Source organism: Coregonus clupeaformis, chromosome 20 (genome assembly GCF_020615455.1).
Source record: "Coregonus clupeaformis isolate EN_2021a chromosome 20, ASM2061545v1, whole genome shotgun sequence".
Classification (NCBI taxonomy): Eukaryota; Metazoa; Chordata; class Actinopteri; order Salmoniformes; family Salmonidae; genus Coregonus; species Coregonus clupeaformis.
In genome coordinates, this window is record NC_059211.1 from 40,666,471 (window position 1) to 40,680,970 (window position 14,500).

At 43.0% G+C, this 14,500-nt stretch overlaps 1 protein-coding gene across 3 annotated transcripts in view; it reads left to right on the top strand.

The window, feature by feature from the left end:
• Positions 1 to 14,500, top strand: part of si:dkey-21p1.3 (collagen alpha-1(I) chain) — a 33,407-nt gene that overhangs the window by 10,633 nt on the left and 8,274 nt on the right. The window contains exons 8-50 of one of the 3 annotated variants that reach the window (XM_041839304.2): positions 86 to 139; positions 266 to 319; positions 1,574 to 1,681; positions 1,787 to 1,840; positions 2,169 to 2,222; positions 2,453 to 2,497; positions 2,634 to 2,687; positions 2,816 to 2,860; positions 2,961 to 3,014; positions 3,096 to 3,140; positions 3,241 to 3,294; positions 3,490 to 3,534; positions 3,647 to 3,700; positions 3,820 to 3,864; positions 4,161 to 4,217; positions 6,000 to 6,107; positions 6,227 to 6,280; positions 6,376 to 6,429; positions 6,558 to 6,602; positions 6,797 to 6,850; positions 7,047 to 7,091; positions 7,248 to 7,301; positions 7,398 to 7,451; positions 10,368 to 10,421; positions 10,520 to 10,573; positions 10,701 to 10,754; positions 10,885 to 10,929; positions 11,027 to 11,071; positions 11,257 to 11,364; positions 11,475 to 11,528; positions 11,638 to 11,691; positions 11,871 to 11,924; positions 12,014 to 12,121; positions 12,236 to 12,289; positions 12,403 to 12,510; positions 12,639 to 12,692; positions 12,778 to 12,831; positions 13,000 to 13,053; positions 13,153 to 13,206; positions 13,298 to 13,405; positions 13,505 to 13,558; positions 14,216 to 14,269; positions 14,426 to 14,479. In XM_041839304.2, coding sequence (XP_041695238.2) covers positions 86 to 139; positions 266 to 319; positions 1,574 to 1,681; positions 1,787 to 1,840; positions 2,169 to 2,222; positions 2,453 to 2,497; positions 2,634 to 2,687; positions 2,816 to 2,860; positions 2,961 to 3,014; positions 3,096 to 3,140; positions 3,241 to 3,294; positions 3,490 to 3,534; positions 3,647 to 3,700; positions 3,820 to 3,864; positions 4,161 to 4,217; positions 6,000 to 6,107; positions 6,227 to 6,280; positions 6,376 to 6,429; positions 6,558 to 6,602; positions 6,797 to 6,850; positions 7,047 to 7,091; positions 7,248 to 7,301; positions 7,398 to 7,451; positions 10,368 to 10,421; positions 10,520 to 10,573; positions 10,701 to 10,754; positions 10,885 to 10,929; positions 11,027 to 11,071; positions 11,257 to 11,364; positions 11,475 to 11,528; positions 11,638 to 11,691; positions 11,871 to 11,924; positions 12,014 to 12,121; positions 12,236 to 12,289; positions 12,403 to 12,510; positions 12,639 to 12,692; positions 12,778 to 12,831; positions 13,000 to 13,053; positions 13,153 to 13,206; positions 13,298 to 13,405; positions 13,505 to 13,558; positions 14,216 to 14,269; positions 14,426 to 14,479 — 2,568 coding nt within the window. Of the gene's footprint in view, positions 1 to 85; positions 140 to 265; positions 324 to 1,573; positions 1,682 to 1,786; positions 1,841 to 2,168; positions 2,223 to 2,452; positions 2,498 to 2,633; positions 2,688 to 2,815; positions 2,861 to 2,960; positions 3,015 to 3,095; positions 3,141 to 3,240; positions 3,295 to 3,489; positions 3,535 to 3,646; positions 3,701 to 3,819; positions 3,865 to 4,160; positions 4,218 to 5,999; positions 6,108 to 6,226; positions 6,281 to 6,375; positions 6,430 to 6,557; positions 6,603 to 6,796; positions 6,851 to 7,046; positions 7,092 to 7,247; positions 7,302 to 7,397; positions 7,452 to 10,367; positions 10,422 to 10,519; positions 10,574 to 10,700; positions 10,755 to 10,884; positions 10,930 to 11,026; positions 11,072 to 11,256; positions 11,365 to 11,474; positions 11,529 to 11,637; positions 11,692 to 11,870; positions 11,925 to 12,013; positions 12,122 to 12,235; positions 12,290 to 12,402; positions 12,511 to 12,638; positions 12,693 to 12,777; positions 12,832 to 12,999; positions 13,054 to 13,152; positions 13,207 to 13,297; positions 13,406 to 13,504; positions 13,559 to 14,215; positions 14,480 to 14,500 lie in introns of those variants that run through there. The other 2 variants (XM_041839302.2, XM_041839305.2) reach the window with 2 other exon arrangements.

Genomic DNA, 14,500 nt, shown 5'->3' on the forward strand with positions numbered 1-14,500 from the left:
CAAAAGGAATATCATTTTCTATTTTGAAATTATTGCACAGTCTATGTACTGTATGTCAATTAGAGCTTTGGTTGTTTATCCTCAGAGATTGAAGGGCCCTCCAGGGCCTCTTGGCCCCCCTGGGGATGCTGGACCTCCTGTGAGTAAACGTATAACTGTATACTGTATATCATTATCCCAACATTGCTCATTATTAGACTCTACTGATTGACACATCACACTCATAATGCTTGTTCACTGACAGCAGAGATTGTTTGTGTTCCAGGGACCCCCGGGAATTCCTGGAAAACAAGGACGAAAAGGAGATGGAGGGAAAATCGTAGGTATCTCTGTTTTATCTGAATTTGATCAGAATCTACACCGAGGCATAACTTGTTTTGCCTGTGAGTTGAAACTCAGTCGATGATATGTGGACCCATGAGTGGAAATCGATTTATATGCATGTGTGATCACCCAAATAAATTACTGATTCATTCCAATTGGCAGTTCCAACTGTGAGAACACAGGATAAGTATATGTTAAGCGTGTCCATACGGTATGCTGAATGTAGCTGTTAACTACAATTACTTAAACTCAGAGATCTAAAAACAGAGCAGTGAGGTGAAGCTAACCCATCTGCTGTTTCTATTCTCCCTCCTCTGCTATCACAGAATGTTAACAACCCTGAAATAGGATCACAGGATGCTGTTAGATGAGTCAGATGACTGCTTCCACACTCCACAGTATCATAGCAACACCCACTTCAGGCAACAGGTCAACGCTGTGCTCTCATTAGCATTCATTGGAGATCTGAGCCCAAAAGCTACATGCTGCTTTTGCTTTCAGCACTTCTGTTTGTGAAGCAGCAGCACTTTCATGGATATGAGAATTTCCAGTGAGTGCCCAGAGCGTCATTAATATAAGTGTTAACAGCACATTAGCGCTTGAGCTTTTTTTCAATGATCATGCATCTGAAATGCATCACCGCTAAGTGTTGCTCTTTTTGCCCTGGCACACTGCTACTGCGGTGATGCCCAGTAATGCAAGGCTGCCCCAGACAGACGGTGTCAATAGTGGCGCCACACAATTGCAGCAGACTGGGAAAGCTGTCCACATCTGATTGCCAGTGAACCCAGCTGACACACCGAAGGAACCACTTTCACCACAGTGTTACCTCAGCTATGACACAGAAAGCGCAGAAAGCTGTTGTTCTGATTGTACACAGCACCACTATTGGGGTTTTGATCATTATCTGCTAGTCTTGTGTAGCCAGACGAGACGCTGTACCCTCACATTTGTTCTGCATCCTGGCTAGAAGCTACTTGTCTGCTAACCAATGAGGAGAAGTTTTACATTTCCAAGGGCCAGCATTGTGGTGAATTGCCACACACTGAAGTCTATACTGGCCATTGATGGAATGAACTACTATACAATTTAATTTTAAAAATTGGGTGGGTCGCTTTCAGTCTTGAATTGGACCTCTCATGGCCCTTGGGCTGCATGTTGTCTGCCATTATCATTGGCTATAGGTTTGAGCACACTGAGAGCCTGAGACTGAATTCCCCATCTTATGCCATCCGTGTCTGTATTCCAGGGGGGTTCTGGACCACCAGGGATGCCCGGGCCTCCAGGAAGACCTGGGAGTGATGGGATTGATGGTATAAATTCTGATGATGGCCCTGCAGGACCACCTGGGGAACAGGTAGGACACATTGTACAAAGGCTGAAGAGTGTTCATGTGTTATACATCAATAGAGACTGTTCCAGTGTCAGTGTTGTTGACAGAGCTCTCTACTTGTACTAACAGGGTCTCCAGGGTTACAGAGGAGAGAAGGGCAGCAAAGGGGAGCTGGGTGAGTGGGTAAGAATGGCTAGGACTTCTAACGTTGTGTAGAATATATCTTAGTTTGACCAATATAAACACATTAGATATCAGTGGACAGATGACAGAAACTCATCAAAGTAAATGTTTTAAGCAGGGCAAACTTATTACTGTACTCTGACCATGAAGGTTTCATCGTGACTGGAAATTTCAGCAGTGCCAGCTGCAGTATATGCCGGAATGCTTTCCAACGATTGGTTGTGCAATAAATCCCTGCAAGGCCCAATGAAGAAATGTGATGTAGGCTAGACTTTCCAATAAGTCTTGCCACCGATTCTTTGTAACAGTAATTCTGTGTATTGTTAAGGGTTATGAAGGGGAACCAGGACCCCAGGGAAACAGAGGGCGGAAAGGAGACAAGGTCAGACTGAGTGTCTTGTTTTCATGGAACTAAATGTTCTCACACTTGAGTCTTTTATATCACTGGTTCCGGAGCTCTGCTGTGAATGCTAATTTTCATTCCAACTAATCCCAGATTGAAATGGGTTCAGTTTCAATTCAGTGAGCAACCCAATCACACATTGAGGGATTCATTTGAAGTTCATAATGGGTTTCAACATTAATCCTAACTTGTGTCTTTGCTGTTGTCAGGGGAATAAAGGAAACCGAGGCCTCATTGGGATCACTGGATATATAGTGAGTAATACCTACATTTGAATATTGCTATTTCATCAGATACGGTACATCAGTTGTTTGATACTGAACCCTCATGTTAAGTATGAACATGTTGAAGTATGTTGAGTGTTTAAGTGGTTCCTTTCATGCTGTGTAGGGAATACCTGGAGCCAGAGGACAACTGGGCTTCCCAGGAGCATCTGGACCTCCTGTGAGTCTCATGGCTCTCTGTGTATTAAAACAGTTACAACAGTTATTACCAACCTTTTCCCCAAACTGATTTACCTGTCTTCTGAAAAATGTCTGCACTGTCTTGAGAGAGTCTTTTCTGTTATTAAGGGAGACATTGGTGGCATTGGTTTTGTTGGATCGCCGGGCCCACCTGTAAGTTATTCTGCTTCACTCTCAATTGGATCATGCTCTGAAATGAAAGTCAACCAAGTCACCCAAGCTGCTTATATGAACCTATTAATCTCCTTTTCAGGGCAAAATGGGACCAAGAGGGCCAAAAGGGGTACCAGGAGTCAATGGACCACCAGTAAGGACACATTTGAGCATGATATTGTAGGTATTGAGCCACGTTTCAACAGCCCTGTCTAATCTCTCTGTCTGTCATTAGGGCCAACCGGGTGAGCTAGGCCTAAGGGGACCACTCAGGCCTCAGGTGAGAATTCATCTTCCTGAATTGAAAGCTGAATTGACCTGATATTTACATCCAGGTAAATGTACTTGTCCACAATTCATATTATTGTGTCTCATTCCAGGGAGAGCCAGGTCCTGATGGGATTGTTGGATTCCCTGGTGTTCGTGGACCTCAGGTAGAATCATATAGTTTTTTCGCACTCTCATTGATTTGATCATGCTACATTTACTCACAAGAGAATATGCACAATAAATACATCTGTGCCAGTGATCATAGACCATCTGAAAATCATTGTAGATTATCAAGTCACATTTATTAGCTGGATTTCCAATGAATGTAGAGGATCAATAGGTTTTGAATGTGTCCACAGGGCAAAACAGGTGCAGATGGGCCTACAGGTCCGAAAGGGGATCCTGTGAGTATCAATCAATCATGAATAATTTATTTTAAAAGCATTTATGATGAATATTTCCATTAATTTAACTTTTATTCTACAATCTTACGCAATCCTTCATGTTTTTAAACAGGGGGACGCAGGTGATGAGGGGGAAATAGGAGAACCAGGACTCCCTGGGATTAACGTAAGCACACATTAATGTACACGTAAGATGTGAATACTGATAGCAATGTATTTTATAAAAAACAATTATACTGTAAAAGTAATTCATAAACTTGGCCTCTGTTTTTTCCCTCTTATCAGGGAGCCAATGGCAAACCAGGAAAAACTGGACCCTCAGGTGACCCAGTAAGATTACTTAAAGCAATTTCTTTATTTTGTGTTGAGTTGATATCTAAGTCTTAAGTATTTAAAAGTAATTATGTTAACACTATAAGGACATGTACTTTTGTCCTACAAAGTAACAATTCCATGATACAGTACTTCATTAGTCGTTTCTTTCTGTCCCTGTACTTTTACTTACTCTGAAAAAGTTCTGTGCGGGTTTTCTTACTAATTCATATTCCCATTCATATCCAACCGTCTAGCTAACCATGTAGCTGTCTTTGTTTGTCTGTCTGTCCATGTTCACCTTCATCCTGTAGGGGATCAAAGCATCTAAGAGAGGTGAGAAGGGTGATCCAGGATTTAAAGGGGACCAGGTGAGTGGACATTATGCACATGGCTAACATTACTACATATACAGTGAGGGAAAAAAGAATTTGATCCCCTGCTGATTTTGTACGTTTGCCCACTGACAAAGACATGATCAGTCTATAATTTTAATGGTAGGTTTATTTGAACAGTGAGAGACAGAATAACAACAAAAAAATCCAGAAAATGCATGTCAAAAATGTTATAAATTGATTTGCATTTTAATGAGGGAAATAAATATTTGACCCCTCTGCAAAACATGACTTAGTACTTGGTGGCAAAACCCTTGTTGGCAATCACAGAGGTCAGATGTTTCTTGTAGTTGGCCACCAGGTTTGCACACATCTCAGGAGGGATTTTGTTCCACTCCTCTTTGCAGATCTTCTCCAAGTCATTAAGGTTTCGAGGCTGACGTTTGGCAACTCGAACCTTCAGCTCCCTCCACAGATTTTCTATGGGATTAAGGTCTGGAGACTGGCAAGGCCACTCCAGGACCTTAATGTGCTTCTTCTTGAGCCACTCCTTTGTTGCCTTGGCCGTGTGTTTTGGGTCATTGTCATGTTGGAATACCCATCCACGACCCATTTTCAATGCCCTGGCTGAGGGAAGGAGGTTCTCACCCAAGATTTGACGGTACATGGCCCCGTCCATCGTCCCTTTGATGCGGTGAAGTTGCCCTGTCCCCTTAGCAGAAAAACACCCCCAAAGCATAATGTTTCCACCTCCATGTTTGACGTGGGGATGATGTTCTTGGGGTCATAGGCAGCATTCCTACTCCTCCAAACACGGCGAGTTGGTTGATGCCAAAGAGCTCGATTTTGGTCTCATCTGACCACAACACTTTCACCCAGTTCTCCTCTGAATCATTCAGATGTTCATTGGCAAACTTCAGACGGCCCTGTATATGTGCTTTCTTGAGCAGGGGGACCTTGCGGGCGCTGCAGGATTTCAGTCCTTCACGGCGTAGTGTGTTACCAATTGTTTTCTTGGTGACTATGGTCCCAGCTGCCTTGAGATCATTGACAAGATCCTCCCATGGAGTTCTGGGCTGATTCCTCACTGTTCTCATGATCATTGCAACTCCACGAGGTGAGATCTTGCATGGAGCCCCAGGCCGAGGGAGATTGACAGTTATTTTGTGTTTCTTCCATTTGCGAATAATCGCACCAACTGTTGTCACCTTCTCACCAAGCTGCTTGGCGATGGTCTTGTAGCCCATTCCAGCCTTGTGTAGGTCTACAATCTTGTCCCTGAAATCCTTGGAGAGCTCTTTGGTCTTGGCCATGGTGGAGAGTTTGGAATCTGATTGATTGATTGCTTCTGTGGACAGGTGTCTTTTATACAGGTAACAAGCTGAGATTAGGAGCACTCCCTTTAAGAGTGTGCTCCTAATCTCAGCTCGTTACCTGTATAAAAGATACCTGGGAGCAAGAAATCTTTCAGATTGAGAGGAGGTCAAATACTTATTTCCCTCATTAAAATGCAAATCAATTTATAACATTTCTGACATGCGTTTTTCTGGATTTTTTAGTTGTTATTCTGTCTCTCACTGTTCAAATAAACCTACCATTAAAATTATAGACTGATCATTTCTTTGTCAGTAGGCAAACGTACACAATCAGCAGGGGATCAAATACTTTTTTCCCTCACTGTACAAGTTGCTTCAATTTATGTGACCCTACTCTTCTGTCAGACATGACAGTTCTGTTTATTTGCTTGCATCTGTTAGCAATTGACCTCCTTCCATCCCCTCACTGTGTATTCATTTACTTGTCCTCCCTGATGGGCAGGGTCGACCCGGGCCTCCAGGTAAAAGAGGCTTCAAAGGCAGAGGAGGATCATCAGGGCTGCTAGGTAATGTTGGACCAGTGGGGCCTCCTGGATTTCCTGGAACCACAGTAAGTAGAACCTCTTTAATCTGGTCACTGCACAGTACTGCAATGGGATGGAATATCATTACACCTGTTAAGATCCCTATATCCTGATGCAATGGTACTTTACCTATCTGTTTCTTCAGGGTTATGATGGAATCATTGGGGAGAATGGGAAGCAGGGAAAAGATGGGCCAAAGGTATGAGCAGTCTGGAGGTGGAGCTAGCATACCTTGTACAGTACTTATCCAGATTGACTATTGTATTTTAAACATCAGGCCATCTGTCTTTGCAGGGTGACAGAGGTCCTACCGGTGGGCCAGGCGTTGTTGGACCTAGAGGCGATAAGGTACTAGAAGAGCTTGCAATTTCTGTAGCTATCTGCCACTTATCATTCTTGTAACATTGTTTTGATCTCAATAATGCATACCAATCCAGTGGGAGATGTACTGATGCTGTTGTTTGTTGGTTTCTCAGGGGCGAGAAGGTCGAGTGGGATTTGCCGGTTTGCCAGGGCCTTTTGTAAGTGGAAATAGCATGTCTTCATTAACGAGACAATTCAGAATGATCAAGGTCAAGGAATTATTGACCTTCATCCATCATACAGTGGTGAAATACTATGTTTACCTTGTTTCAAGTAAACATGATCACAGATTTCTGATTTTAGATGTGACTACCAGTTTTACTGTGGCTCGATGTGTCTGTCCTGTCCACAGGGAGTGATGGGGAAGTCAGGAGAGAAAGGAGCTGAAGGAGAACCCGGTATTAAGGTTCCTATGTACCTACACTTCTTATTCTGTCTATACAGCTTCCTGCCATCGTTAGTAGAGAAAAATGCCCTCACACCAGAGATCTGTACACCAGACCATTGAAGAACAGATCTGATAATATAACATAGTATATATTGAGACCGTCAATATGTTTGAGGTCTTGTTTTCATCTGACACTTGGATTTGAATCACACAGGGGAGGATGGGAATTCCAGGAGTCACTGGACTGAAAGGGCTGAAGGTAAAACTACTATTTTGTGCCATTCTATTTCAGGATACAGTTATTTTCACTCCTTGCCACACCTGCACATGCACATATTACTACTAGGGGGCCAGAGTTCAGAAAAGTGTAAAGGAAGAGAACATGAAAACAGAACAACTGTCTTTCTCCACTCAGGGACTTCAAGGCTATCTAGGAGGTAGGGGACTGGATGGAACACATGGACCCCCGGTAAGATCCCATTGTACTGTATGTGTCCTGTTCCAGAGATGGTCCTGTGTCTAATACACTCAGAGGTTTGGTTTGACCATGATCCCTGTCCTCTAGGGACCCATCGGAGGAACTGCATCTGACGGGGATACTGGACCAACTGGACTAAGGGTAGGTATTCTACAACTTAAATGATTATTTTCTATTGTTGGCTTTTTGGTAATTTTTTGTCACTACTAGTTATTGCAGTTGTGATACAGTATATATACAAAAGTATGTGGACAGCCCTTCAGATTAGTGGATTCGGCTATTTCAGCCACACCCATTGCTGACAGATGTATAAAATCAAGCACACAGCCGTGCAATCTCCATAGACAAACACTGGCAGTAGAATGGCCTTACTGAAAAGCTCAGTGACTTTCAACGTGGCACCGTCATAGGATGCCACCTTTCCAACAAGTCAATTCGTCAAATTTCTGCCCTGCTAGAGCTACCCTGGTCAACTGTAAGTGCGGCTATTGTGAAGTGGAAACGTCTAGGAGGAACAACGGTTCAGCCGCGAAGTGGTAGGCCATACAAGCTCACAGAACGGGACCGCTTAGTGCTGAAGTTCGTAGCGCGTAAAAATCTGTCTCGGTTGCAACACTCACTACCGAGTTCCAAACTGCCTCTGGAAGCAACGTCAGCACAAGAACTGTTCGTCTGGAGCTTCATGAAATGGGTTTCCATGGCCGAGTAACCGCACACAAGCCTAAGATCACCATGCGCAATGCCAAGCATTGGCTGGATTGGTGTAAAGCTCGCCACCATTGGACTCTGGAGCAGTGGAAACACGTTCTCTGGAGTGATGCCACCTGCCCCAATGCATAGTGCCAACTGTAAAGTTTGGTGGAGGAGGAATAATGGTCTGAGGCTGTTTTTCATAGTTTGCGCTAGGCCCCTTAGTTCCAGTGAAGGGAAATCTTAATGCTACAGCATACAATGACATTGTAGACGATTCTGTGCTTTCAACTTTGTGGCAACAGTTTGGGGAAGGCCCTTTCCTGTTACCTCATGACAATGCCCCCTTGCACAAAGCGAGGTCCATACAGAAATGGTTTGTCGAGATCGGTGTGGAAGAACTTGACTGGCCTGCACAGAGCCCTGACCTCAACCCCATCGAACACCTTTGGGATGAATTGGAACGCCGACTGTAAGCCAGGCCTAATTGCCCAAAATCAGTGCCCGACCTCACTAATGCTGTTGTGGCTGAATGGAAGCATGCCCCTGCAGCAATGTTCCAACATCTAGTGGAAAGCCTTCCCAGAAGAGTGGAGGCTGTTATAGAAGCAAAGGGGGGACCAACTCCATATTAATGCCCATGATTTTGGAATGAGATGTTCGACGAGCAAGTGTCCACATACTTTTGGTCATGTAGTGTATATTTTTATACAGTTGAAGTCGGAAGTTTACATACACTTAGGTTGGAGTCTTTAAAATTTGTTTTTCAACCACTCCACAAATGTTTTGTTAACAAACTATAGTTTTGGCAAGTCGGTTAGGACATTGGAATGCTGCCTATGACCCCAAGACAATTTTTCCAACAATTGTTTACAGACAGATTATTTCACTTATAATTCACTGTATCACAATTCCAGTGGGTCAGAAGTTTACATACACTAAGTTGACTGTGCCTTTAAACAGCTTGGAAAATTCCAGAAAATGATGTCATGGCTTTAGAAGCTTCTGATAGGCTAATTGACATAATTTGAGTCAATTGGAGGTGTACCTGTGGATGTATTTCAAGACCTACCTTCAAACTCAGTGCCTCTTTGCTTGACATCATGGGAAAATCAAAAGAAATCAGCCAAGACCTCAGAAAAAAAATTGTAGACCTCCACCCACAAGTCTGGTTCATTCTTGGGAGCAATTTCCAAACGCCTGAAGGTACCACGTTCATCTGTACAAACAATAGTACGCAAGTATAAACACCATGGGACCACACAGCCGTCATACTGCTCAGGAAGGAGACGCGTTCTGTCTCCTAGAGATGAACGTACTTTGGTGCGAAAAGTGCAAATCAATCCCAGAACAACAGCAAAGGACCTTGTGAAGATGCTGGAGGAAACAGGTACAAAAGTATCTATATCCACAGTAAAACGAGTCCTATATCGACATAACCTGAAAGGCCGCTCAGCAAGGAAGAAGCCACTGCTCCAAAACCGCCATAAAAAAGCCAGACTACGGTTTGTAACTGCACATGGGGACAAAGATCGTACTTTTTGGAGAAATGTCCTCTGGTCTGATAAACAAAAATAGAACTGTTTAGCCATAATGATCATCGTTATGTTTGGAGGAAAAAGAGGATGGCTTGCAAGCCGAAGAACACCATCCCAACCGTGAAGCACGGGGATGGCAGCATCATGCTGTGGGGGTGCTTTGCTGCAGGAGGGTCTGGTGCACTTCACAAAATAGATGGCATCATGAGGAAGGAAAATTATGTGGATATATTGAAGCAACATCTCAAGACATCAGTCAGGAAGATAATGCTTGGTCGCAAATGGGTCTTCCAAATGGACAATGACCACAAGCATATTTCCAACATTTGTGGCAAAATGGCTTAAGGACAACAAAGTCAAGGTATTGGAGTGGCCATCACAAAACCCTGACCTCAATCCTATAGAAAATGTGTGGGCAGAACTGAAAAAGCATGTGGAGCAAGGAGGCCTACAAACCTGACTCAGTTACACCAGCTCTGTCAGGAGGAATGGACCAAAATTCACCCAACTTATTGTGGGAAGCTTGTGGAAGGCTACCCGAAATGTTTGACCCAAGTTAAACAATTTAAAGGCAATGCTACCAAATACTAATTGAGTGTATGTAAACTTCTGACCCACTGGGAATGTGATGAAAGAAATAAAAGCTGAAATAAATCATTCTCTCGACTATTATTCTGACATTTCACATTCTTAAAATGATGGTGATCCTAACTGACCTAAGACAGGGAATTTTACTAGGATTAAATGTCAGGAATTGTGAAAAACTGAGCTTAAATGTATTTGGCTAAGGTGTATGTAAACTTACGACTTCAACTGTATGATTTCATAGGGAATGGTGGGGAAGACTGGGGCACCAGGGATTCAAGGTCCAGTTGGGAAGAGTGTGAGTATTGTACTGTTCTTGGCTATACACACTAATTTACAACAGGCGATGATAAAATGATCATACTGACTAAGCATGGTGATATTATTTGTCAACAGGGGGATTCTGGTGGTAGAGGAATCACTGGAAAGTCAGGAAAGCCAGGAGTCAGGGTAAGTCCACGTTACGCCATAAACACTCTCTGACTCTTTTACTTAGCTATGTCTGACAAAGCAGTTGTGTTTGTCAGTGTATCAGCGGAATTTCGTTTGTCAGTTTGTTTTACCATCCTTTACATAGGGTGCCAAAGGTAAAGAGGGTTCGAACGGCCTTCCGGGAAATCCTGGCCTGAAGGTACTGAAATGGACTTCCTAAAATACAGAACCAACAATTATTTCCCATGAAGAAATAAAGGAGTTATAAACGGTTTAGTAATACTGTATTGTAATATGGACATAGCTTACTGATATGTTGATTTCTGAAGGGAAACAGAGGTCAAGAAGGTTCGAAGGGGAAATGCGGAAGTCCAGTAAGTGTCAAATGAGTTCTATTCTCAGAGCTTTGTAAAGTGTGTCTGACTGAATCTACATGGAGACTCATGGACATCTTCTCCCATTGTGTTTCAGGGCGTGCAGGGATTGACAGGGATACAGGGATACAGAGGAACTCCTGTAAGACTACGCCACATTTTAGTCATTTTAAAAGGGGCCATTTAAAAATATATATACCAATAATCGTGAACATATACTACACCACCTAAAGTCACCAAACACCCTGGTTTTAGCACTAGACTAGAGTATGTCGTGTTAAGTACTTTTGATGTTCTTAATGGTGTGTACTGATCTTATTTCTACAGGGCATAGCAGGCAATATAGGACCATGGGGTGAGGTGGGCCTCCAAGGGCCACCAGGGGACAAGGGGCCCCCAGGATCAGTTGGGCCCCGTGGAGTTGTAGGTTACCCAGTAAGTTACCTTGACGATTTTATTGATTGCTGTATTCTCAACGATTGTGGGGCGGTCTACATTTTCTTTCATTTTGATGTCTTCACATTGTGAATGTCCTTAAATTCTAGGGTAAAGATGGACCACCAGGAGGCATTGGGCCAGTGGCAGACAAAGGGGATAAGGTACAACTATACTCTATACTACTGTGAATTCTGTCATTATCCATGTCAATGGGGCATCAGCTGTATCCAGTCTCTTTTTATAATCCTCTGAAATATCCTGTTTGTGCAGGGGTCCAGAGGAGCTATCGGACAGAAGGGAGTTGCTGGTGTCGATGGTGAGGAGGTAGATTGATTATACTGTATTGATTATTTAGTCATTCTATTTATTCTAAATCTAGATAGATTTGGTTTCCAAAATACAGGCATAACATTTTTTACTAAAGAGTCTGATGTAAGTCCATTGATTCTCAATGGGTAAAGACAATGATTGCATAAGAAGGGACAAGTGTTGCTGTGCTTTAGGGCCCAACTGGATTGCGGGGGCCAATGGGGCCACCAGGACTGAAGGGGCTATCGGTGAGTATCTCAGGATTTATTAATCATGGTTGACAATAACTGTGATATTCAACCGACAAAAGGATCAATATGACATTTTAATATGTTAGGGTGAAAAGGGGAAGATGGGCGCTCGTGGGGAAAGAGGTGGAAAAGGGGTCCAGGGAGACAGAGGCAACCAAGGTCAACAAGGACCAAAGGGCCCTCTGGGGAAAGAAGTAGGTGGTGTGTTTATTCTAGAAATGTGATTGTGATGGCTCAGAATCAGTGTTCCTGTGAGTTTACAGTATATCTATGAAAAGGAGATAATACTGGTGTCCTCTGATTCACAGGGATACTTAGGGCCCTCAGGGGACAGAGGGAAAGAAGGAGCTTCAGGACTAAAGGTGAGTCACAAACCATCAAACAAGGGATGGCTTTTCAACCCCACATAAATCCATGAATTTCATTGAAATTAGATGAGATTCCTGTGTCTCCTGATGTGGATGTGTGTTGACAGGGCCAGCCGGGCATTAGAGGCCCATCAGGCCTCGCTGGACGCTACGGACCAGGGGGCAACACTGGAGGAGGCGGGGCCAAGGGAGAGAAAGGGCTCCCCGGAACCACAGTAAGTAGACTAAGGCTGTTATGGTACCACTATTTGTAAATATACAGTATGAAGCTGAAATGTTGCTGAGAGAGCTGTTCTGGGTTGTGAAGGAGTGTCTGACTGGTGTTTTCTCTCTGATGTAATAGGGGCCTCCTGGAAGGTTTGGGCCTACAGGCTTAGTAGGACCAAAAGGACCAACAGTAAGGATTGATTTCATGGCACACTATTTAGAGTTAATTTAACCTGAGAATACATAATAGGACACTTAATGTCCTGTCATTGCAGGGTTTACCAGGAAAAAGAGGAGTTGATGGAAAAAGTGGACTTCGTGGACTTAAGGTGTAATGCACCATTCAATCTGTTACATTTACATTACCATTTTAGTCATTTAGCAGATGCTCTTATCCAGATACCTTAAGGATGTTGAGTAATTTACATTGTTTAACCAGTTTATATGGATTTGAGGTACCATGATGCAATTTTAATGCAATTTGTGTTTGATCCCAGGGAGATTATGGGGAGAGGGGAAAGACTGGGACTGGTGGTGTCAAAGGAGATGTGGTATGTTTTGCTCTGCAACTTTTAAATAAATAAAAATTAAACGTTTTTCTCATCGTTTTAGCCTCCACATCTACTCTCCTTCCTATATGTTTTTCTCAGGGATTGCAAGGTCCAAGGGGGAAGAAAGGAGAGTCTGGAACAAGAGGCAAAATGGTGGGATATTTCATTTTGATTTAAAATACAGAGTTTTACTAGCTGTTGTTTGATTAAAGTTTGAATATGTTTTATGGATGTTTGTACACAGGGGACATTGGGAAAGAGGGGGTTCACCGGTTCTCCAGGAGGTAAAGGCAGACCTGGGCCTGCTGGTGCCCCTGGAGAGAAAGGTAGTAAAGGAATAGAAGGGCCAAAGGTGAGAGGTCATGTCATGCAGTACACAATCCCTCTTGAAATATCACACTCTATAAAGTGGTTGTGTCTGACCTGATTTTCTCATTTATCTTTGCTGAAGGGATTGCATGGCAGCCCAGGAAAGAGGGGAAGCAGGGGAGCTAGAGGCAAACCAGTGAGTTTAATCAGTTCTTTCTTTCAATGCTTGCTCTACACTCTACCAAACCCTTTCGCCACAATCAGGGTTGGGTAGGTTACTTTCTAAATGTAATCTGTTCCAGTTACTAGTTACCTGTCCAGAATTGTAATCAGTAATGGCGTTTGGATTACCCAAACTCAGTAACGTAATCATATTACTTTCAGTTACTTTTGGATTACTTTCCCCTTAAAAGGAATTAGAAGAAGACAAAAGGGATCCATCAAACACATTTGGTGTTTCATCATAGTAGTCTATGACTTATGGTCAGACTTGCTCAGTTGGAACAAACTTAAACTTGCCCCTTTTTTCAATGCTGAACTGAATGTCCTTGAGAAAACAGAAAGGTGTCATAATGTATATTTTTCTCGCAAACATCCTTTGTGAATTTAAAAGTAATCCAATAATTTATCATTTAGTTTTTGTATCTGTAATCTGATTACATTATTTTAGCTGGTAACGTAACTGATTACAGCTACAGTTTTTTGCAATCAGATTACATGTCACTGATTACATGTAATCCGTTACTCCCCAACCCTGCCCACAATGATTTCCCCCACAATGTACTGAAGCAAAGAGTCAATAGTTCAATTTGAACTTTTCTTCTGTGCCACATTTTCCTCCTCTTGCTTATAGGGAGAAGAAGGCCCATTGGGACCAGATGGATCAGTTGGAAGACCTGGAAAGCCAGCAAGTATCCCTATAGGGCATACTGACTGTGACACCCATCCACAGCTGCATGATCCTATCACAGAAAATACAATATACCGTGTTATAATGATGTTGATCCTATTGATGTGTTTGTTACATTGTCTTTTCTATCTCTTGTTTCGGTTGTTATCTCAGGGACTTGCTGGTTTGGATGGATTGCTGGGTGTTGAAGGAAATGAAGGAGATAATGTAAGCATTGTCTGGTGCCCA